Raw genomic sequence first — 25272 nt, forward strand, 5'->3', positions numbered from 1 at the left:
TTGCTCGACTGGAGTCTTCTGCCCCAATAGAGACCTAGAACTATATAATCCTACATTTCAGGATGATTTCATGGGTGTTCAGAGTGTTTTGGTAGATAACTAGCTCTTTTTAGGGGAAGATTGAAACAGGGTCTCCTACTTCTCTGCCATCTTGCCCCTACTCAGCATATAGGTTTTCATAATATTTTCTTATAATTGCATTTCTGTAGTGTCCTTCATTATTTCTCCTCTCATTTGTGATTTCATTTATCTGTGTTATTTCTGTTATATTTTTGATAAGTCTGAATTCTCAATTTCATTTATTTTTCTTTTTTTTCAAAGAACCAGTTTCTCTTTCATTGTTCTGTTCCACTGTTTTGTTTGTGTGTGTGCGTTTGTGTGTGTGTGTGTGTGTGTGTGTGTATAATTTATTTTTGATACTAATTGCAATTATTTACTTACTACAGGACTTAGGCTTTGCTTTCTGTTATTTTCCAAGTTAATTTCAATAAATGGTTAAGTTTTTTTATTTGAGTTTTTTTTTTTTTTTGGTTCTTTTGTTAATTCTTGCTTTATATTTCCTCTTGTGATCAATTTTGTTGTATTCTAAAGGTTTTGAAATTCTGCATGTTCATTTTTATTTGCATTTATTTATTTATTTATTTATTTTTGATTTCTTCTTTGATCTGCTTGACCCATTCATTCTTTACTAACATGTAGTTTACATTCATGTGTTTGTGGTCTTTCGATCCCCCCCCCCCCGTGGTTAACGTCAACTTCCATACCTCTATGGTCAGAAAAGATGCATGGTATGATGTCTCTCTTTTTATACCTGTTGAGCTCTGATTTGTGATCTAGTACGTGATCTAGTATGGGAGAACGTCCCATATGTATTTGAGTAGAATGTGTACTCTGCTGCCTTAAGATATGTGCATTAAGTCCATGTAGTCCAGTTGTCATCCCAAGCCATTATTTCTTTGTTGATATTCTGCTTGGATGATTTGTCCATTGATAGAAGAAGTGTGTCGAAATCCCCTACTATTACGATATTATAAATGAGTTCTGTTGTGTTTATTATTAATTGTTTTATATGTTTGGGGCTTCCATGTTGGTAGTATCAATGTTTATAATTGTTTGATTTTCTTGTTTAATAGTCCAGTTTATTATAGTATAATTCCCTTCTTCATCTTTTATCACAGTCTTTGGTTTAAAATCCACTTTATCTATTACAAATATTCCTACTCTGGTTTTCTTTTGACATCTGTTTACATGATATAAGTTTCTCTATATACATACTTACAATCGCAGGTGTCTTGAGATCTTAAATGAGCATTTAGGCAGCATATAGTTGAGTTTTGGTTTTTTTTATGTTTGTTTTTCTTTATTTTTTGTGACACCTTATTTCTTTTGATTAGGGTGTTTAGTCCACTTACCTTCAGAGAAATTATTAGTAGATATGTATTCAGTGTCCTTTTATTATTTTTTCTTTCATTGTTTCTGCACATTTTCCTTCTGGTTTTTGTCATGTTTGAGCTTTCCCTCCCACTCAGAGTCCCCTTTAACATTTCTTGCAGGGCTGGTGTAGTGATCACAAACCCCTTTAGTTTTTATTTGTCTATGAAACTCTTTTTTCTCCTTCTCTTCTTTGTGATAACCTTGCTTGACAGACTATTCTTGGCTATATATTGTTCCCTTTCAGTGTGTTGATTATATCATGCTTTCTATTCTGTCTTGACAAGTTTCTTTGGAGAGAACTGCAGCTAGACTTATGTCTTCCCTTGTAATTTAGTGACTGTTTTTGTCTTGGTGCTTACTAGATTTTTTACTTAATAACCATATTTTGCAAGGTTAACCACAATATTTTTTTGTGTGTTGAACTGTTTTTATTTATTTTGAAGGGAGTTGTCTATGCCTTTTATATTTGGAGGCATTCCTTAGATTAGGGAATTTTTCAGTTATTATTAACTCAAATAAGTCTGGCTCCTTTTTTTTCTCTTCTGTTATTCCTATGATACAAATATTATGTTGGATGGAGTTCCTGAGTTGCCTATGTCTATTCTCTTGATGCATAATTCTTCTTTCTCTCTTTAGTTTAGCCTTATTGTTTTCCATTATTCTATCTTCTTTGTCACCAATTCATTTTTCTGCTTCTTTCATCCTGCCATTGCATTGAATCTGTTTTAAATCTAAGTTATTTCATTTTTTTTTTCTTACAGATTGTTTTTTTAACTTTTTTATCTCTGCAGTAAGGACCTCCCTAAGTCTTTTATTCTTTTGGTCAATCCCACCTAGAATATTATGATGGTTGCTTTAAATTCCCCATTAGGCATATTAATTATATCTGTTTTGCTTAGATCTCTGCTGAGACCTTATATTTTTGTTTGATTTCAGAGGATTTCCTCAGTCCTGACATTTTTTCTGTCACTGTCTTCTCTGTGTTAGGAAAGCATGTTTTGTTTCCTGATCCTGAGAGGAATGACTTTATGAAAATAAGAATTCATATGGTATCCAGAGACTGATGCTTTAGGGACTGTCTCTGTTGTATTCTGCATATATTTTTCTGCTGTGTTTTGGTTGTGCTGTCTTTCAAGATGGTCATCTTCTGAGGCTCTCCTTGCCTGCTGTGGACAGTGTTTGAAACTGTGTAATAGTGCGGCAACTTTTAACTAGGTGTGCTCTTATCTGGTTATTAAATGAGGTCTGATTTTAGTTCCACTAGAACTGAATCCTTGCAGAACTCTCTGGTTGGGAGACAAGCTGTGGATAACCATTCTGTTGGTCCTCTGAGGAAGAGGCCTACTGTCTTGGGACTGAGGCAGGCTTGACAGAGAAAAGCAGTGGAAGCAGAGCGCTGGTATGTGAAGTCTGGTGTAAGAATGTTAGGCAGCCAATCTCAGCATCATGGTGTTTACTGAAGGTAAGTCTGTGTTTATGTTGAGGAGTTTAGGAGGAAAATGGCACTAGTCAATTCCCTTTTCTCCAGAGAGGGGGTATCCATCCCTGCTGTTCTCAAGGAAGCACTCCCAGTACCATGATTAATCTTCCCAATGTTCCCTGGGTATTTCCCAGACCCTCATTTTCATGTAGTGTTCCTCGGGGTTGTTTACCTGTCTTCTTCTTTCAGGAGTAAGATAGTTCCCTCAGGGCTATATTCCAGTGGAGTCCTTTGATCTTTAAAACTCCAGTCTTTAAAGCCTGCTTTAAAAAAAAAAAAAGGCAATAATAACAACAACAACAACAACAACTAAACAGCCAACCAAACAAACATACAAAGAACAACAAGAACAACAACACACACACAAACACAAATCAGCTTGTCTCTTTCCACACAATGGCTTTGGGGAAGTGTCCTTCTTGTGTCTTCCCTGGTGTGTTTCTCTCTCTCTCTCTCTCTCTCTCACACCTTTCTCTGCAACCAGGACTCCCCTCCTTCCACAGAAGCTGTGATCTATTTCTTTCTAAAACCATGTCTCTGAACTTCCTACCTACCTCAATGTGACCCTTTCTCTCCCTTTAATTGTGGATTTGTTCTGTATTCCTCATGTTTATTTACCAGGAATACAGAATAATTTGATATCTAATTGTGTTTGAAGAGTGAAAGAAGCCTGACAATGTTGCCATCGTAGCTCAGAAGCAGGAAATCTTGATAAGGAGGAAAAATCTGGAAGTATCAGCCTTCTGGATTTCATGGTTTAACATATATAGCTATAGTACTCAAAACAGTGATTTACTAGCACAAAGTAGATACATACATAGATCAGTACAACAGAACAGAAAGCCTACAAAGAACTCCACACTTATATGGTGAATTATTCTATGACAAAAGAGGCAAGAAAACACAATGGGAAAAATTTCCCTTCTATAAATGGTGTTGAGAAAACTAAGAAGATAATTGCAAAAGAATAAAATTTGATTAAATGTAATCTCTAAACCATAAAACTCTTAGAGGAAATATAGGCACTGAGTTCTTGACATCAGTCTTAGCAAATTCACTTGAATTTGTTAAATCAGGCAAGGACAAGAAAAACAAAAATAAACTAATAGGACTACCTCAAAGTAAAAAACTTAAGCACAATGCAGGAAACTATTAACAAAATGAAAGGGTAACCTGTTGAATGGGACTAGATATCTTCATATGATATATCTGATAAGGGATTAATAAAAAATATATAACAAACTCAAATAAATCAATATCAGAAATTCAAACAATCCAATTAAATATGGGCATAACCAGACTAATGTCAAAAAAGACATACAGTTAGCCAACATTTACAGGAAAAGATGTTACATATCACTAACCACTAGGGAAACATCTACTATCAAAACCACAATAAGATATAATATCATGCACATCACAATGACTGTTATCAGAAGGAAGGGTATAACAAATGTTGCTGAAGATGTAGAAAGGGAGTAGAGTGAGCTCCTGGTGGGAATATAAATTGGTGCATGCAATATTGAAATAAAACTTTCATGCTTCTCAAAAGAATAAAAATGGAATTACCATATTATTCTGTAATTCAAAAACAAAATATTTATCAGGACAAAATAAGAACAGTACTGCAAAAAGCTGTATGCTGTTCCCTATGTATATCAGAGAATTTTATATAGTGAAGCAAGACATGGAGGTAATGTAAATGTCCAAAGATAGATATATGATAAAGAAGATATGGATATAGATATGTATATAGAGATAAATATATTACAGATACAGATATAGGTATACTTATAGACAAATTATATATATATATAATTTGTATATATCCAGATATATCCAAGTGTCCTGGGCAGTGATGGAATATATATATTATATATATTATATATATATATTATTTATTTAATAATTATTAATTATTTAATAATATATAATATATATTTTTATATATTATAAATTGTATATATGCAATATATACACCTATATATTGCACTTATATATATTGTGTATATATATATATTTATAAATATAAATAATATATAATATAATATATACATAACATATTATATATAATAACATATTATATATAATATATTAATATATATATTCCAACACTGCCCAGGGATATGGGCAGAATCTCTATGTAGTTGAAACTTGTGCTTTTCTCTTATGTAGCTGCACAACACTTGGCTCTCACACACAAAATTTATAATTTATTATTCCCAGTCCTATCTATAATGAGATTCACTGCCTTCAAAGAGCAATGAACTGTCAGAAGTTTTACTTTCATTCTCTAACTTTCTGTATTATTATTTTTAAGGTAAACTTCAGGTAGAACATGGTAAGTCATCCATTACTTCCTTGTACTGACAGTCTCTAAAAATATAAGGAAATAAATAGCAATTTGGGTTTTGGAATTGTGTATTTACTCCTTTTTTTATGAATTTGGTTGTCCAAGTGTCCATGAGCTCTGTTATATCATTGCATCTATAATTCCTTGAAGTTTGCAATTATAGCCTGGATTCTACAGAGAGGTGACCTGGTTAAAATATGGGCAATGTAGTAAATGAAGGTATGCAGTAAACGCCCCAGAAATCATGAGAAGGCTCATGGTGCTCCATTTCAATGCAGAGGACAGCCTGTTCCACCATTAAATGTCTATTAATGTGAGCTATTTTCAAAGTTTTTATTAATTTTCATGTATCTTTTCCTTGCTAACCCACTTCTTTGGAAATTGAGAAATTGAAGCTTGTATATAATGCACTTGGAAAACCTACTTCCTCTTCTGCATTTTTGAAATTTCCCCATGTATGGGATTTCTTCTCACTTACATTTATGCACTCAATTTTTAAAAATCTTTCATAACCTGCTTCAATCCTGTGTCCAAGGTATGAATTGATATATGTGTTATCATCAGATTAAGTATGAACTTTACAAAATGTCCATGGACAATTTTGCCTTAGAATAACCACAGATTTTCTTGGGATGAGCAATGAAGCCTGCTTGACTTTTTGGGTTACTGACTCTGGATGTCACCATGTTCTAAAGTCTTAAAGATCCAATCCCCGTCAGTTTCAGTTCAGACTCCATGGGTAATCTGCATGAACTTTGAGGCTTGTCCTTGGATGAGTGCTACATAATCAGCAGATGGATATCCATGCACTGGCTTAATTAATGAGTAAAGGAGACAATAAATGATGTAATTATAGCATATTTCATAATATTTTGGAATGTCAGAGACCTTCTCTTTCAAATGATGAATACAATACCTGCTTTACTTTCTCTCTTTTCTATCTCGTATTTTCACCCTCATGGATAAGTACTGACTACTTCTCTAGCCATTTTTCCATACATACACTATTGAATTATTTATTATATCTTTTGTTTATATACAGAACTTAAAAAAAAACATGATTAGTCTTTTTTTTTTTTATATTTCGGAGGGGAAGTTATCTTGGAAAAAATGTATTTGATCTATGAAAATCACATTAGTAAATGGTTTCCACATCACAAATTATCAGTTGTTGTTTTTTTTTTGTATTTTGATTTTTTATTTTTTTTATAAACATATATTTTTATCCCCAGGGGTAGAGGTCTGTGAATCACCAGGTTTACACACTTCACAGCACTCACCAAAGCACACACCCTCCCCAATGTCCATAATCCCACCCCCTTCTCCCAAACACCCTCCCCCAGCAACCCTCAGTTTGTTTTGTGAGATTAAGAGTCACTTATGGTTTGTTTCCCTCCCAATCCGATCTTGTTTCATTTATTCTTCTCGTACCAACTTAAGCCCCCATGTTGCATCACCAATTCCTCATATCAGGGAGATCATATGATAGTTGTCTTTCTCTGCTTGACTTATTTCGCTAAGCATGATACGCTCTAGTTCCATCCATGTTGTCGTAAATGGAAAGAATTCATTTCTTTTGATGGCTGCATAGTATTCCATTGTGTATATATACCACATCTTCTTGATCCATTCATCTGTTGATGGACATCTAGGTTCTTTCCATAGTTTGGCTATTGTGGACATTGCCGCTATAAACATTCGGGTGCATGTGCCCCTTTGGATCACTCCGTTTGTATCTTTAGGGTAAATACCCAATAGTGCAATTGCTGGGTCATAGGGCAGTTCTATTTTCAACATTTTGAGGAACCTCCATGCTGTTTTCCAGAGTGGCTGCACCAGCTTGCATTCCCACCAACAGTGTAGGAGGGTTCCCCTTTCTCCGCATCCTCGCCAGCATCTGTCATTTCCTGACTTGTTTATTTTAGCCATTCTGACTGGTGTGAGGTGATATTGCATTGTGGTTTTGATTTGTATTTCCCTGATGCCGAGTGATATGGAGCACTTTTTCATGTGTCTGTTGGCCATCTGGATGTCTTCTTTGCAGAAATGTCTGTTCATGTCCTCTGCCCATTTCTTGATTGGATTATTTGTTCTTTGGGTGTTGATTTTGCTAAGTTCTTTATAGATTCTGGACACTAGTCCTTTATCCTATATGTCATTTGCAAATATCTTCTCCCATTCTGTCAGTTCTCTTTTGATTTTGTTAACTGTTTCCTTTGCTATGCAAAAGCTTTTGATCTTGATGAAATCCCAATAGTTCATTTTTGCCCTTGCTTCCCTTGCCTTTGGCGTTGTTCCTAGGAAGATGGTGATGCGGCAGAGGTCGAAGAGCTTGCTGCCTGTGTTCTCCTCAAGGATTTTGATGGATTCCTTTCACACATTGAGGTCCTTCATCCATTTTGAGTCTATTTTTGTGTGTGGTGTAAGGAAATGGTCCAATTTCATTTTTCTGCATGTGGCTGTCCAATTTTCCCAGCACCATTTATTGAAGAGGCTGTCTTTTTTCCATTGGACATTCTTTCCTGCTTTGTCGAAGATTAGTTGACCATAGAGTTGAGGGTCTATTTCTGGGCTCTCTATTCTGTTCCATTGATCTATGTGTCTGTTTTTGTGCCAGTACCATGCTGTCTTCATGATGACAGCTTTGTGAAAGAGCTTGATGTCCAGAATTGTGATGCCACCAACGTTGGCTTTCTTTTTCAATATCCCTTTAGCTATTCGAGGTCTTTTCTGGTTCCATATAAATTTTAGCATTATTTGTTCCATTTCTTTGAAAAAGAAGGATGGTACTTTGATAGGAATTGCATTATATGTGTAGATTGCTTTAGGTACCCGAGACATTTTCACAATATTTATTCTTCCAATCCAGGAGCATGGAACATTTTTCCATTTCTTTGTGTCTTCCTCAATTTCTATCATGAGTACATTATAGTTTTCTGAGTATAGGTTCTGTGTCTCTTAGGTTAGGTTTATTCCTAGGTATCTTATGGTTTTGGATGCAATTGTAAATGGGATTGACTCCTTAATTTCTCTTTCTTCTGTCTTGCTGTTGGTGTAGAGAAATGCAACTGATTTCTGTGCATTGATTTTATATCCTGACACTTTACTGAATTCCTGTATAAGTTCTAGCAGTTTTGGAGTGGAGTCTTTTGGGTTTTCCACATATAGTATCATATCATCTGCGAAGAGTGATAATTTGACTTCTTCTTTGCCGATTTGGAGGCCTTTAATTTCCTTTTGTTGTCTGATTGCTGAGGCTAGGACCTCTAGTACTATGTTGAATAGCAGTGGTGATAATGGACATTGCTGCCATGTTCCTGACAGTGGAAAAGCTTTCAGTTTTTCTCCATTGAGAATGATATTTGCGGTGGGTTTTTCATAGATGGCTTTGATGATATTGAGGTATGTGCCCTCTATCCCTACACTTTGAAGAGTTTTGATCAGGAAGGGATGCTGTACTTTGTCAAATGCATTTTCAGCATCTATTGAGAGTATCATATAGTTCTTGTTCTTTCTTTTATTGATGTGTTGTATCACATTGACTGATTTGCAGATGTTGAACCAACCTTGCAGCCCTGGAATAAATCCCACTTGGTCGTGGTGAATAATCCTTTTGATGTACTGTTGAAACCTACTGGCTAGTGTTTTGTTGAGTATTTTCGCATCTGTGTTCATCAAGGATATTGGTCTATATCTCTCTTTTTTGGTGGGATTCCTGTCTGGTTTTGGGATCAAGGTGATGCTGGCCTCATAAAATGAGTTTGGAAGTTTTCCTTCCATATCTATTTTTTGGAACAGTTTCAGGAGAATAGGAATTAGTTCTTTAAATGTTTGGTAGAATTCCCCCGGGAAGCCGTCTGGCCCTGGGCTTTTGTTAGTTTGGAGATTTTTAATGACTGTTTCAATCTCCTTACTGGTTATGGGTCTGTTCGGGCTTTCTATTTCTTCCTGGTTCAGTTCTGGTAGTTTATATGTTTCTAGGAATGCATCCATTTCTTCCAGATTGTCAAATTTATTGCCGTAGGGTTGCTCATAGTATGTTCTTATAATAGTTTGTATTTCTTTGGTATTAGTTGTGATCTCTCCTCTTTCATTCATGATTTTATTTATTTGGGTCCTTTCTCTTTTCTTTTTGATAATTTGGGCCAGGGGTTTATCAATTTTATTAATTCTTTCAAAGAACCAGCTCCTACTTTCGTTGATTTGTTCTATTGTTTTTTTGGTTTCTATTTCATTGATTTCTGCTCTGATCTTTATGATTTCTCTTCTCGTGCTGGGTTAGGGTTTCTTTCTTGTTCTTTCTCCAGCTCCTTTAGGTGTAGGGTTAGGTTGTGTACCTGAGACCTTTCTTGTTTGTTGAGGAAGGCTTGTACCGCTATATATTTTCCTCTCAGCACTGCCTTTGTTGTGTCCCACAGATTTTGAACCGTTGTATTTTCATTATCATTTGTTTCCATGATTTTTTTCAATTCTACTTTAATTTCCCGGTTGACCCATTCATTCTTTAGAAGGATACTGTTTATTCTCCATGTATTTGGGTTCTTTCCAAACTTCCTTTTGTGGTTGAGTTCTAGCTTTACAGCATTGTGGTCTGAAAATATGCAGGGAATGATCCCAATCTTTTGATACCGGTTGAGTCCTGATTTAGGACCGAGGATGTGATCTATTCTGGAGAATGTTCCATGTGCACTAGAGAAGAATGTGTATTCTGTTGCTTTGGGATGAAATGTTCTGAATATATCTGTGATGTCCATCTGGTCCAGTGTGTCGTTTAAGGCCTTTATTTCCTTGCTGATCTTTTGCTTGGATGACCTGTCCATTTCAGTGAGGGGAGTGTTAAAGTCCCCTACTATTATTGTATTATTGTTAATGTGTTTCTTTGATTTTGTTATTAATTGGTTTATATAGTTGGCTGCTCCCACGTTGGGGGCATAGATATTTAAAATTGTTAAATCTTCTTGTTGGACAGACCCTTTGAGTATGATATAGTGTCCTCCTCATCTCTTATTATAGTCTTTGGCTTAAAATCTTATTGATCTGATATAAGGATTGCCACTCCTGCTTTCTTCTGATGTCCATTAGCATGGTAAATTCTTTTCCACCCCCTCACTTTAAATCTGGAGGTGTCTTCGGGCTTAAAATGAGCTTCTTGGAGGCAACATATAGATGGGTTTTGTTTTTTTATCCATTCTGATACCCTGTGTCTTTTGACAGGGGCATTTAATCCATTAACATTCAGGGTAACTATTGAGAGATTTGAATTTAGGGCCATTGTATTGCCTGTAAAGTGACAGTTACTGTATATGGTCTCTGTTCCTTTCTGATCTACCACTTGTAGGCTCTCTCTTTGCTTAGAGGACCCCTTTCAAGATTTCCTGTAGGGCTGGTTTGGTGTTTGCAAATTCTTTCAGTTTTTGTTTGTCCTGGAAGCTTTTAATCTCTCCTTCTATTTTCAATGATAGCCTAGGTGGATATAGTATTCTTGGCTGCATGTTTTTCTCATTTAGTGCTCTGAAAATATCATGCCAGCTCTTTCTGGCCTGCCAGGTCTCTGTGGATAAGTCAGCTGCCAATCTAATATTTTTACCATTGTATGTTACTGACTTCTTTTCCCGGGCTGCTTTCAGGATTTTCTCTTTGTCACTGAGACTTGTAAATTTTACTATTACGTGACGGGGTGTGGGCCTATTCTTATTGATTTTGAGGGGCATTCTCTGAACCTCCTGAATTTTGATGCTCGTTCCCTTTGCCATATTGGGGTAATTCTCCCCACTAATTCTCTCCAGTATATCTTCTGCTCCCCTCTCTCTTTCTTCTTCTTCTGGAATCCCAATTATTCTAATGTTGTTTTGTCTTATGGTGTCATTTATCTCCCGAATTCTCCCCTCATGGTCCAGTAGCTGTTTGTCCCTCTTTTGCTCAGCTTCTTTATTCTCTGTAATTTGGTCTTCTATATCACTAATTCTATCTTCTGCCTCATTTATCCTAGCATGAGAGCCTCCATTTTTGATTGCACCTCATTAATAGCTTTTTTTATTTCAACTTGGTTAGATTTTAGTTCTTTTATTTCTCCAGAAAGGGCTTTTATATCTCTCGAGAGGGTTTCTCTAATATCTTCCATGCCTTTTTCGAGCCTGGCTAGAACCTTGAGAATTGTCATTCTGAACTCTAGATCTGACATATAACCAATGTCTGTATTGATTACGTCCCTAGCCTTCGGTACTGCCTCTTGTTCTTTTTTTTTTTGTGTTGAATTTTTACGTCTTGTCTTTTTGTCCAGAGAAGAGTATATGAAGGGGCAAGTAAAATACCAAAAGGGTGGCAACAACCCCAGGAAAATATGCTTTAACCAAATTAGAAGAGATCCAAACTCTTGAGGGGGGAGAAAGGGGATAAAAAGAGGTTCAAAAAGGAAAAAAGAAAAAAGAAAAAAAAAGAGAAGAATTTAAAAAAAAGAAAACACCTAAGAAAAATATAAAAAAGAAAAAATATATATATTAGATAAACTAGTAAAAAATTGTTAAAAAAGAAAAAGGTAACAGTTAAAAAAAAATTTTACCGAAGGCGAGAAAAAAAAAATGAAAAAGAAAAAAATTAAATTAACTGCAAGACTAAAAAAAAAATCACAGGGAAAAAGCCATGAGTTCCGTGCTTGGCTTTCTCCTCCTCTGGAATTCTGCTGCTCTCTTTGGTATTGAAACCGCACTCCTTTGTAGTTGAACTTGGTATCAGCTGGATTTCTTGTTGATCTTCTGGGGGAGGGGCCTGTTGTAGTGATTCTCAAGTGTCTTTGCCCCAGGTGGAATTACACAGCCCTTACCTGGGGCCTGGGTGAGTAATCCGCTCTGGTTTGCTCTCAGGAGCTTTTGTTCCCTGAGCGCTTTCCGTAGAGTTCCAGAGGACAGGGAATACAAATGGCAGCCTCCTGGTCTCTGGTCTGGAGGAGCCGAGAGCCCAGGGCCGCACTCCTCAGTGCGCCTTCAGAGAAGAGCACCCAGTTACTCCCGTCTGCCTGACCTCCGGCCGTGCTCTGAGCTCACTGAGCCTGCAACCGGTTCAAGGTCACCCCGAGCTGCGAGCTTACTGTCGGCTCTGTGTCTGTATCCGGCTTTCCCGTTCCAATAGCCGCAAGCTCTGCGACACTCAGACACCCCCGATCCTTCTGTGACCCTGCGGGACCTGAGGCCACGCTGACCCCACGTGGGCTTCGCCCCGGGTAGCCTCTGGAGCGATGTCCCTCAGTGGAACAGACTTTTAAAAGTCCTGATTTTGTGCGCGGTTGCTCCGCTGCTTGCCGGGAGCCGGCCCCGCCCCCCGGGGTCTATCTTCCTGTCGCCTTGGAATCACTTCTCTGCCAGTCCTACCTTTCGGAAAGTGGTTGTTTTTCTGTTTCCAGAATTGCTGTTCTTCTTCTCTTCGATCTGCCGATGGATTTTCAGGTGTTTGCAATCTTTAGATAATCTATCTAGCTGATCTCCAGCTAGCTGAAGTAGTCTCAGCCTGCTACTTCTCCGCCATCTTGACTCCTCCTCCCTATCAGTTGTTTAAATGGACTTCTTTATCTGTTGACATATAAGCTGAAAGAAAGCTGTCCTTTTGTAGCATTATAAATTGTAGGTTGTACAGTAGCATCTTTGTTCAATTATATCCCATGTTATTAACTGCTCTTACATTTTAAAAGGTTTCCATTACTTAGTTTAGAGAGATAGAAAGAGAGACAGAGCATGAGAGAGGGTAGAAGCTGAGGGAGAGGTACATGTAGACTACAAACTGATCAATGCGCCCCAAGAGGGCCTGGAACACATGAGTCAGTGGTCAGTCCATGAGACAAAACCAAATGTCACCACTAAGAAGCCAAGACAACCAGGTAACCCTAGGGTTTTTGTTTTTGTTGTTGTTTTAATTTTTAAAGGCCCAATAAATATTCAGTTATCCCTTGAGGATTATTTTCTATTATCACTTCTAAAATAAAATTCCATATGTGAACTTTAGCATTGACCTTGGTTTTGTCTAATCCCTTAGTTATTTATTATTAGATGATAATTAGTGCTAATTTGTATTTTTTATGATAAGAGTCCAAATCAATGCATCAACAACCTTATTGGGCTATTTTTTTTAAAGACGTATTTATGTACATAGGAAATTCAGTGTGAGTGAGAGTGAGGGAAGGGAGAGAGGGAGAAAAAATAATGAGGAGACTTTGTTCTGTGCATGGAGCATGATGTGGGGCTTGAGCTCCTGATTTTGAGAACATGACCTGAGCCAAAAGCAAGAGTTGCTGGCTTAAACAGCTGGACCACCCATGTGTCCCAATAGTTGGCTCCTTTAAGGCTTTACATTTTTCACTATGTTTGTTGACATAAAAGATGCATAAGTTTCATATACTTTATTCATGTATTTTATTATTTGTTTTGATTTTGTTTTTAACTCTTCACCAGGTTATTTAGGTTATTTTCAAAGTTATTTGATCTATATGCATTAGCATTTGTTCCCTATTCCTGAAATATCTCTTTTCTGTGGTCATTTCCTAATTTCTTTTGATTTCCATTTAGAAACGGAGAACCCTCAAAATTTCAGAGAAGGATCTAAGTACTCTCTGGGACCCCACAGGATTACATACCCACTTCATTGCTTTGGATGGTGCTCTGAACATGGGACTGGTCAGCGCTATGTGATCTTCTTCACTGAGAGTCAGTGGCCTGATCAGTGCAGAATTGAGTGTGACTAGTCCACCATTACACTTTGGGTGGAAAAAAACTGATTTTTTATGACTTTTTCCTTGTTTGTTTTGCCCCCTCTTTTTCTGGATTATGAAGGAAAGAGAACATAATCTCTGGTTTCTTCTCTGGCCTAGGTATAAAAAAAAACCCAATATAGTTAATTTTCACAGAATCACTTATGTGAAAATGAAACACTTTGATTGACTTCAACTTGTTTTTTTCCAGTGGTGATATGTTTATTAATAAATATTATCATCTAGACATTTTTAAAATTAGTATTAATTTGGACTGACTTCATCTTATTTTAGTCTGAACATTATGTATTTGGACATACTCCACTGAGCCAAAAGTAAGACATTTATAAGAGTCTTGATTAGGAGCTGCTTAGAAATAGACATGTATCACACTTCGCACTAGGCTCTATGAGACCTCAGACGGATCATGCAAAGGGAGATGTCCTTAAGAGACTTACTAAATATTCATACCCCATGAAAGGATATAAATGGGATTTGAATTCTAAGGTAGGATGTTGAGGAATCTACCAGAATCATCCCCAAAGGAAAGAGTCAGTGTTTCATCCTCTGAACACATAGATGAAAAAATACCTGGCACAATGTTTTTTATAAAACAGAGAGGCAACTTTGGTGAAGGTGTAGAGAGGGAACATGATGACCTACTGATGAGAATATAAATTTGTGCAGCCAATATTGGAAAAAATATTTTCATGTTTCTCAACAGAACAAAAATGGAATTAATCGAATCATGCAGTAAATCAAGTACTAGGTATTTATCAGGAGAAATTAAAAACACTACTGCTAAAAAGTGCATGCTCTCCCCAATGTTTATTAGAGGATTTTTCATATAGCCATGCAAGAAAAGCAAGTAATATAAATGTCCACAGATGATACATATATGATAAAGATGATACATATATGATAATGATATGATGCATTCTTAGGAGACTTATTATATATTGATTTATGAAAGGATATAGATGGGTTGGGAAAAGAGGTAGAACATTGAGGAAACTACCAGAATCATCTCCAAAGGAAAGAGTGAGCATTTCATTCTGTAAGAACACAGACGTAAACATCGAACATAATGTTTTAATCAGAAAGAGAAGGAACTTTGGTACAAAGTTGTAGAAAGGGAACACTGGAAAGCCCTGGTGTGGATATCAGACAGTACAGCAAATATCGAAACATGCCTCACATTTCTCAGAAGAAAAAAAAAGGAATTAGCATATTATGCAGTAATTGAAGTACAGGTGTTCATCTGTATAAAACATAAACCCTACTGCAAAAAGGCGGTTGCTCTACCCTATGTATATTAGAGAAATTATATATAGCCAAGCAAGAAATGGAACTAATGTATATAACCTCATGTACATATGTAATAAGGAAGATAGGTATATGATATATAGAGCAAGAACTACAGATAATGTAGACATAGGTATGTTTTTGGACATAGATAAACTTATAGATACTGAATATCTCTCTGGGCAGTTTTGGAAGGTCACGTATAGAACTCTGTGAATCCTGGTGTGGTACATCAAAAGTCAGGTAGAAATCTCTATGTGGTTGAAACATCTGCATTTCTTTTAAGTAGCTGCAAAACACTTGGCTCTCTCAGTCAAACTTTATAGTTTCTAGACCTATATAAAGAATTTCATGGCCTTCATAGAGCCATGAAAGGTCAGAAGTCTTAGTTCCATTCAATAACTTATTTCTGTATTTCTTTTTAAAGGCAAACTTCAGGAAGAATATGGTAAGTCATTCATTCTCTGTGTTGAATGGATTGTTCAGAAATTAAAGGTTGGGCATTATAAAAGGAAAGATTTAAGACAAAACAGTCTCTCCAGACATAAGGAAGTAAATAGCAATTTGGGCTTTGGAATTGTGCATTTCCTTCCCCATTTTATGAATTAGGCTGTCCAAGGTTCCCAGAGTTCTGCTGGATTGTTACATGTATAATTCCTCAAATTTCTCATTCATAACTTGGATTCTGTGGAGAGGAGAGGCCCATCAACCTTGGGAAGTGCAGTAAATGAAGGTCTGTAGTAAATGCCCAAGAAAAACTGAGAAGGCTAATCGTGTTCCATTTCTATGGGGATCACAGCCTGGTCCACCAACAGTTCTCTACCTATGCCACCTAGTTTCACATTTTGCTGTTAGTTGGCAGGTAGATATTCTTTGTTAATCCACTTCTTTGGAAATTGAGAAAAGGAACCTTGGATACAATGTCCTTGGAGAACCTTTTCTTCTTTTGCACTTCTGACTACCCCCCCCCCCCCATACACACTGTCTTGAGGAATCTTCTGCACCTACTCTGACCACTTCCAATTTAGAAATACTTCATAACCTGCTGCATCCCTTTTCCCACGGTATCAGGTGATATACATATTCTCAGCAGATTATGTAAGATCTTTTTCAAGCATCTAGGCATCATTTTGTCTTCAAATGCCCCATGTTCTCCTTAGGATGAGCAGTGAAACTTGCCGGCTGTTTCAGCGTACTACTGATTCTGAATGTTGTACTTTTTCAAAGGTTCAATGATCCATTCCCAGTTTCCTGCAGCTCAGACCCCATGGGTATTCTGCACAGAATTTGGGAATGCTGTTGAAAGAGCTCAACACAGTCAGCAGATGGATCTGAATGGACTGACTGAATTAATGATCAAAGGAGACAGTGGATGATAGAATTACAGCCATCTTTCATGACACTTAGAAATGCTTCGACACCAACTATTTCACAAATGCACATATTGCCTGCCTCCTTATCTATCTTATATGTCTCTTATTTTCATGAACTTGCCTAACATATGACCAAGTCACAGCTTGAAAATTTTGAGTTGAGAATACTTCTCTAGAAATTTTTCTACACATACATAGTTGAATTAGTTATTATATATTTTGGGGTTTTTTTTACAGAAAAATTAACCGCAGAGAACTGTGAGTAGTCATGGTTTATATATTGGAGGGGAAGTTAATTTAAAAAAATGCATTTGATCTAGGACAATCACATTAGCAAATGGATTCCACATCATTAGTTATCAGATTTTAAAATTGTCTCCCATTCAGTGTTCATATATCAGTTGAAACAATGCTGTCCTTCTGAAGCATTGAAATTGCAAGTGGTATAACTAAATTTCTTTTTAAAATGGTGACACTGTTGAATCTCTCTTAATTATTTTCCATATTGTTAAATGCCCTCATTTTTTTTAAAGATTTTATATATTTATTTGACAGATAGACATCACAAGTAGGCAGAGAATCAGGCAGAGAGAGAGGAGGAAGCAGGCTTCCCGCTGAGCTGAGAGCCTAATGTGGGGCTCGATCCCAGGACCCTGGGATCATGAACTGAGCCGAAGGCAGAGGCTTTAACCTACTGAGCCAACCAGGTGCCCCTGCCCTCATGTTTTAAAAGATTTCATTTTCTTGTTGAGAGAGAGAGAGAAAGGTTGTAGTAGCACAGGGAAAATGACAAGTGGACTCAACACTGAGCGAGGAGGTCAATGAGTTGATGCGACACCAATGTCTGAGATCAGCCAAAGAGACAATAGCAAAAGTCAATGCTAACTGACAAAGCCACCCAGACACTGCTAGGTGACTTCATTTTAATACCCCCAAAATGTACAGATACCCTTGAGGAATGTTCCTGTTACTTCTAAAATAGAATCCCATAACCGAACTTTGTCTTTAAACTTGGTATGGAAAATTATGTCTAACATCAGTTTTATATGATAAGATGCCAAGCCAATTCATCAACATCCACATTTGCCTCTTATTTAAAGAGAGATTTCTTTACTTTGCAGGATCAGTGTGAGACACATGGTGGGGCGTTGATGGACTGAGAGGAAATCACAAGAAGACTCTGTGCTGGCCACAGAGCATAACATGGGGCTTGAGCTCCTTATCTTGAGATCATGACCTGAGCCAAAAGCAAGAGTCGCTCATTTATGTGGCTGTACCACCCATGTGTCCCGATATTTGGCCAAATTAAGCTTTAGGTGTTTCATTATAATTCCCGTGTTCACATATCTGATGCCTAAGTTTCATGTCCCCTTTCCATATATTTTTGGATCATTTGTTTTCTATTGATTTGTTCACTTGCCCTCGTTCCTTTGGAGAATACGGTCAGAGTACTTTGATCGCTATGCATTTGGCCTTGTTTGTCCGTATTTTCTAAACTATTTCATTGCTGTGATCAATTCCCAATTTTCTAAAATTTCCCTGGGAACCTGCTGAACCCTCACTAGATCAGAGGGCGATCCTAGTACTCTTTGGGACCCGAGAGTCTCACATCCCCCTCTTTATTGTTTTGCATGGAGCTGTGCCTACGGGCCTGGACAGGGCTAGGAGTCCTTCTTCACTGAGAGCCAGGAGCGTGATCAGTGCAGGATTAACTTTGGCCAGTCACCAGGACTTTTGGCGAAGAGAAACTTCTTGAGATGTATTTTTTTTTCCATTTTTTGTTTGGATCCTTCCTTTTCTGGATTAAGAGGGAAAGACAATGTGAGCTCCATTTCCATCCCTGGTCCAGCTTTTAATGGCCACCCAACAATGCCTTTTCACAAAATCGCTCATGTCCAAAGTCAACCTGCTGATGGATTCCATCCTGCTTAGGTCTTAACCTCATGTCTTTGGACGAACTCGTCACAGGAAAACAAAAGCACCTCGCAGTAACTTGGTCAGGAGTTGCTGAGAAATAGACTTGAAGGAGACTATGGGCTAGGCTGTATGAGATTCCAGAGGGAAAGTGCAAAGGGATGTGTTCTTATGAGACTTACTATATATTCAACCTTATGAAAGGATATAAGTGGTTTTGGAATAAATGTAGACTATCAAGGAACCTACCGTACTTATCTCCAAAGGAAAGAGGGAGCATTCTGTTATGTGAGCACACAGAAGAAAAATAACTGACCTAAAATTTTTTATCATAAAGCGAGGAAATTTTGGTCAAGTTCTAAAAAGGGAACACCAAAATCCTTGGTGTGAATATCAAAAGCACATCAAATATTGTAACATGTCTCACATTCCTAGGAGAAAAAAAAAGTAATTAGTAAATTATGCAGTAATTGAAGTACAGGTGTTCAACTATACAAAACATGATTCCTACTGAAAAAGGCAGTTGCTCTACCTTATGTATATTAGAGAAATTATATATCGCCAAGAAGTAAAGAATGAATGTATATCCCCTTGTGTATATATCTATAGACACACACACACACACACACACACACACACACACACACACACGTGATAAGTAAGATAGGTGTATGATATAAAAGCAGGAAATACAGATAATGTAGTCATAGGTATGCTTTTAGCCATAGATGAACGAATAGATATAGATACGGAATATCACACGGGGCAGTTTTGGAAGGTCACATAAAGAGCTCTGTGAATCAAGGTGTGGTTTACTAAAAGTCAGGTCGAAATATCTACATAATTGAAAATTTTGCCTATGTTTTAATAGCTGCAAATCACTTGGCTCTCTCTGACAAAGTTAATAGTTTCTAGTCCTATATATAAAGAGATACACGGCCTTCACAGAGAAATGAATGGTCAGAAGTCTTAGTTCCATTCTATAACTTATTTCTGTCTTTCTTTTTAAAGGCAAACCTCAGGAAGAAAATGGTAAGTCACCCATTACTTCTGTGTTAAAAGGATTTTTCACAAATTAAAGCGCCGGCTTTTTTTTTGAAGGAATGATTTAAGACAAAACAGTCTCTCCAGATATAAGGAAGAAAATAGCAATTTGGGCTTGGGAATTGTGCATTAACTTTTCTGTGTTATGAATTAGATTGTCCACGGTTTGCTGAGTTCAGTTGGATCATTACTTGTATATTCCCTCAAATTTCTCACTCAAAACTTGAATTCTATGGAGAAGAGAGCCCTGTAAACCGTGGGTAGTGCAGTAAATGAAGATCTGCAGTAAATGCCCCAGGAATCTGAGAAGGCTTGTGGTGCTCCAATTCCAAGGGGAGCACACGCTGGTCCCCACCAGTTTTCTACCAATGTCACCTTGTTTCACGTTTTGCCATCAGTTAGACATCCCTTGCTAACGTACTTCTTTGGAAATTGAGAAAAGGAACCTTGGGTAGGATGTCTTTGGAGAATATTGCTGTGTTCCACACTTTGCAAACTCCCTACCCACACACACGCCATCTCCAGGAAACTTTTGCACCTACTCTGGCCCCTTCCCCTTTAAAAATCTCTCATAACCTGCTGCATCCCTTTGTCCACGATATCAGTTGATGTATGTACTCTCAGCAGATTATGTATTACTTTTGTCAAGCGACTAGGCAACAATTTGTCTTCGAATGTCCCAATGTTCTCCTTGGGTCAGCAGAGGATCTTGCTGCCTGCTTCAGCCTACTACTGAATTTGAAGGTTGCACTTTTCCAAACATTCAATAATCCATTTCCAGTCTCTTGCAGCTCAGATCCCATGGGTATTCTTTTATTTTTTTAAGATATTATTTATTTATTTGACAGAGATAGACACAGTAAGGAAGGGAACAGAAGCAGGGGGAATGGGAGAGGGAGAAACAGGCTTCCTGCAGGGCAGGGAGCCCGATGTGGGGCATGATCCCAGGACTCTGGGACCCTGACCTGAGCCGAAGGCAGATGCTTAATGACTGAGCCACCTAGGTGGCCCTCCTATGGGTATTCTGCATGGATTTTGGGGAATACTCTTGGAAGAGCTCAGTACAGTCAGCAATGGATCTGCATGGACTCACTGAATTAGTGATCAAAGGAGACCGTGGATGATGGAATTACAGCCGTTTTTCCCGACACTATAGAAACTCTTAGACAACAACAATTTTCCAAAAGGACAGATTGCCTGCCTCCTTATCTCCCTTATGAATCACGTATTCATGAACTTGCTAACATATGAAAAAGTCACAGGTTGAAAAATTTCTGTAGAGTCTACTTCTCTAGACATTTTTCCACACATACACTGTTGAATCATTTATTGTATCATATGTTTTTTTTACAGAAAAATTAACTGCAGTGGAATGTGAGTAGTCTTGGTTTATATTTTGGAAGGGATGTTAATTTGAAAAATATGCACTTGATCTAGGACAATCACATTACCAAATGGGTTCCACATTATCAGTTATCAGTTTTGAAAACGGTCTCTTATTAAGTGTTTGCATATCAGTTGAAATAATGCTGTCCTTCTGAAGCATTGTAAATTGCAAGGAGTATAACTAAGTTTCTTTTTTAAATCGTCACACTGTTGCATTTTTCTTAGTTATTTTCCATATTATTAACTGCTCTTATGGTTTTTTTTTAATAACTTATTTTTTTTTTTATTTCCTCCTCATTATATGACAAACTTTGAAGGGCAAAGATTTTAGTCTGTTCTTTTTTGTTTTCTTTTACTTTGTTTTGTTTTTTACAGGTTATCATAGCACCTGAAAATATTTCTGATGTATATTAGCTGCTCCATGAATATTTGTTCAATAAAGAGATATGGAGACAGAAGCCTATGCAAATCTTTTTTTTTTAATTTTTTATTTTTTATAAACATATATTTTTATCCCCAGGGGTACAGGTCTGTGAATTACAAGGTTTACACACTTCACAGCACTCACCAAAGCACATACCCTCCCCAATGTCCATAATCCCACCCCGTTCTCCCAAACCCCCTCCCCCCAGCAACCCTCAGTTTGTTTTGTGAGATTAAGAGTCACTTATGGTTTGTCTACCTCCCAATCCCATCTTCTTTCATTTATTCTTCTCCTACCCACTTAAGCCCCCATGTTGCATCACCACTTCCTCATATCAGGGAGATCATATGATAGTTGTCTTTCTCTGCTTGACTTATTTCGCTAAGCATGATACGCTCTAGTTCCATCCATGTTGTCGCAAATGGCAAGATTTCATTTCTTTTGATGGCTGCATAGTATTCCATTGTGTGTATATATACTAACTCTTCTCTATCCATTCATCTGTTGATGGGCATCTAGGTTTTTTCCATAGTTTGGCTCTTGTGGACATTGCTGCTATAAACATTCGGGTGCATGTGCCCCTTTGGATCACTCCGTTTGTATCTTTAGGGTAAATACCCAATAGTGCAATTGCTGGGTCATAGGCAGTTCTATTTTCAACATTTTGAGGAACCTCCATGCTGTTTTCCAGAGTGGCTGCACCAGCTTGCATTCCCACCAACAGTGTAGGAGGGTTCCCCTTTCTCCGCATCCTCGCCAGCATCTGTCATTTCCTGACTTGTTGATTTTAGCCATTCTGATTGGTGTGAGGTGATATCTCATTGTGGTTTTGATTTGTATTTCCCTGATGCCGAGTGATATGGAGCACTTTTTCATGTGTCTGTTGGCCATCTGGATGTCTTCTTTGCAGAAATGTCTGTTCATGTCCTCTGCCCATTTCTTGATTGGATTATTTGTTCTTTGGGTGTTGATTTTGCTAAGTTCTTTATAGATTCTGGACACTAGTCCTTTATCCTATATGTCATTTGCAAATATCTTCTCCCATTCTGTCAGTTGTCTTTTGATTTTGTTAACTGTTTCCTTTGCTATTCAAAAGCTTTTGATCTTGATGAAATCCCAATAGTTCATTTTTCCCTTGCTTCCCTTGCCTTTTGCATTGTTCCTAGGAAGATGTTGCTGCGGCAGAGGTCGAAGAGGTTGCTGCCCGTGTTCTCCTCAAGGATTTTGATGGATTCCTTTCGCACATTGAGGTCCTTCATCCATTTTGAGTCTATTTTTGTGTGTGGTGTAAGGAAATGGTCCAATTTCATTTTTCTGCATGTGGCTGTCCAATTTTCCCAGTACCATTTATTGAAGAGGCTGTCTTTTTTCCATTGGACATTCTTTCCTGCTTTGTCGAAGATTAGTTGACCATAGAGTTGAGGGTCTATTTCTGGGCTCTCTATTCTGTTCCATTGATCTATGTGTCTGTTTTTGTGCCAGTACCATGCTGTCTTGATGATGACAGCTTTGTAATAGAGCTTGAAGTCCGGAATTGTGATGCCACCAACGTTGGCCTTCTTTTTCAATATCCCTTTGGCTATTCGAGGTCTTTTCTGGTTCCATATAAATTTTAGCATTATTTGTTCCATTTCTTTGAAAAAGATGGATGGTACTTTGATAGGAATTGCATTAAATGTGTAGATTGCCTTAGGTAGCATAGACATTTTCACAATATTTATTCTTCCAATCCAGTAGCATGGAACATTTTTCCATTTTTTTGTGTCTTCCTCAATTTCTTTCATGAGTACTTTATAGTTTTCTGAGTATAGATTCTGTGTCTCTTTGGTTATGTTTATTCCTAGGTATCTTATGGTTTTGGGTGCAATTGTAAATGGGATTGACTCCTTAATTTCTCTTTCTTCTGTCTTGCTGTTGGTGTAGAGAAATGCAACTGATTTCTGCGCATTGATTTTATATCCTGACACTTTACTGAATTCCTGTATAAGTTCTAGCAGTTTTGGAGTGGAGTCTTTTGGGTTTTCCACATATAGTATCATATCATCTGCGAAGAGTGATAATTTGACTTCTTCTTTGCCGATTTGGATGCCTTTAATTTCCTTTTGTTGTCTGATTGCTGAGGCTAGGACCTCTAGTACTATGTTGAATAGCAGTGGTGATAATGGACATCCCTGCCGTGTTCCTGACCTTAGCGGAAAAGCTTTCAGTTTTTCTCCATTGAGAATGATATTTGCGGTGGGTTTTTCATAGATGACTTTGATGATATTGAGGTATGTGCCCTCTATCCCTACACTTTGAAGAGTTTTGATCAGGAAGGGATGCTGTACTTTGTCAAATGCATTTTCTGCATCTATGGAGAGTATCATATGGTTCTTGTTCTTTCTTTTATTGATGTGTTGTATCCCATTGACTGATTTGCGGATGTTGAACCAAACTTGCAGCCCTGGAATAAATCCCACTTGGTCGTGGTGAATAATCTTTTTAATGTACTGTTGAATCCTATTGGCTAGTGTTTTGTTGAGTATTTTCGCATCTGTGTTCATCAAGGATATCGGTCTATAGCTCTCTTTTTTGGTGGGATCCTTGTCTGGTTTTGGGATCAAGGTGATGCTGGCCTCATAAAATGAGTTTGGAAGTTTTCCTTCCATTTCTATTTTATGGAACAGTTTCAGGAGAATAGGGATTAGTTCTTCTTTAAATGTTTGGTAGAATTCCCCTGGGAAGCTGTCTGGCCCTGGGCTCTTGTTTCTTTGGAGATTTTTAATGACTGTTTCAATCTCCTTACTGGTTATGGGTCTGTTCAGGCTTTCTATTTCTTCCTGGTTCAGTTGTGGTAGTTTATATGTTTCTAGGAATGCATCCATTTTTTCCAGATTGTCAAATTTATTGCCATAGAGTTGCTCATAGTATGTTCTTATAATAGTTTGTATTTCTTTGGTATTAGTTGTGATCTCTCCTCTTTCATCCATGATTTTATTTATTTGGGTCCTTTCTTTTTTCTTTTTGATAAGTCGGGCCAGGGGTTTATCAATTTTATTAATTCTTTCAAAGAACCAGCTCCTAGTTTCGTTGATTTATTCTATTGTTTTTTTGGTTTCTATTTCATTGATTTCTGCTCTGATCTTTATGATTTCTCTTCTCCTGCTGGGCTTAGGGTTTCTTTCTTGTTCTTTCTCCAGCTCCTTTAGGTGTAGGTTAGGTTGTGTACCTGAGACCTTTCTTGTTTCTTGAGAAAGGATTGTACCACTATATATTTTCCTCTCAGCACTGCCTTTGTTGTGTCCCACAGATTTTGAACCGTTGTATTTTCATTATCATTTGTTTCCATGATTTTTTTCAATTCTACTTTAATTTCCCGGTTGACCCATTCATTCTTTAGAAGGATGTTGTTTAGTCTCCATGTATTTGGGTTCTTTCCAAACTTCCTTTTGTGGTTGAGTTCTAGCTTTACAGCATTGTGGTCTGAAAATATGCAGGGAATGATGCCAATCTTTTGATACCTCTTGAGTCCTGATTTAGGACCGAGGATGTGATCTATTCTGGAGAATGTTCTATGTGCACTAGAGAAGAATGTGTATTCTGTTGCTTTGGGATGAAATATTCTGAATATATCTGGGATGTCCATCTGGTCCAGTGTGTCGTTTAAGGCCTTTATTTCCTTGCTGATCTTTTGCTTGGATGACCTGTCCATTTCAGTGAGGGGAGTGTTAAAGTCCCCTACTATTATTGTATTATTGTTGATGTGTTTCTTTGATTTTGTTATTAATTGGTTTATATTGTTGGCTGCTCCCACGTTGGGGGCATAGATATTTAAAATTGTTAAAT

The 25272-nt window shown here is 37.4% G+C and overlaps 1 protein-coding gene across 14 annotated transcripts in view; it reads left to right on the top strand.

Moving 5' to 3' along the window:
* LOC131832697 (butyrophilin subfamily 1 member A1-like) overlaps positions 1 to 25272 on the top strand; it is a 114589-nt gene that overhangs the window by 69436 nt on the left and 19881 nt on the right. For 8 of the 14 annotated variants that reach the window (XM_059176044.1, XM_059176048.1, XM_059176049.1 and 5 more), the window contains exons 5-8: positions 5235 to 5255; positions 15734 to 15754; positions 19605 to 19625; positions 20991 to 21011. In XM_059176044.1, the coding sequence (XP_059032027.1) occupies positions 5235 to 5255; positions 15734 to 15754; positions 19605 to 19625; positions 20991 to 21011 (84 nt within the window). The remainder of the gene's footprint in view (positions 1 to 5234; positions 5256 to 15733; positions 15755 to 19604; positions 19626 to 20990; positions 21012 to 25272) is intronic. The other 6 variants (XM_059176046.1, XM_059176051.1, XM_059176056.1 and 3 more) reach the window with 2 other exon arrangements.

This window comes from Mustela lutreola, chromosome 5, assembly GCF_030435805.1.
Source record: "Mustela lutreola isolate mMusLut2 chromosome 5, mMusLut2.pri, whole genome shotgun sequence".
Lineage (NCBI taxonomy): Eukaryota > Metazoa > Chordata > Mammalia > Carnivora > Mustelidae > Mustela > Mustela lutreola.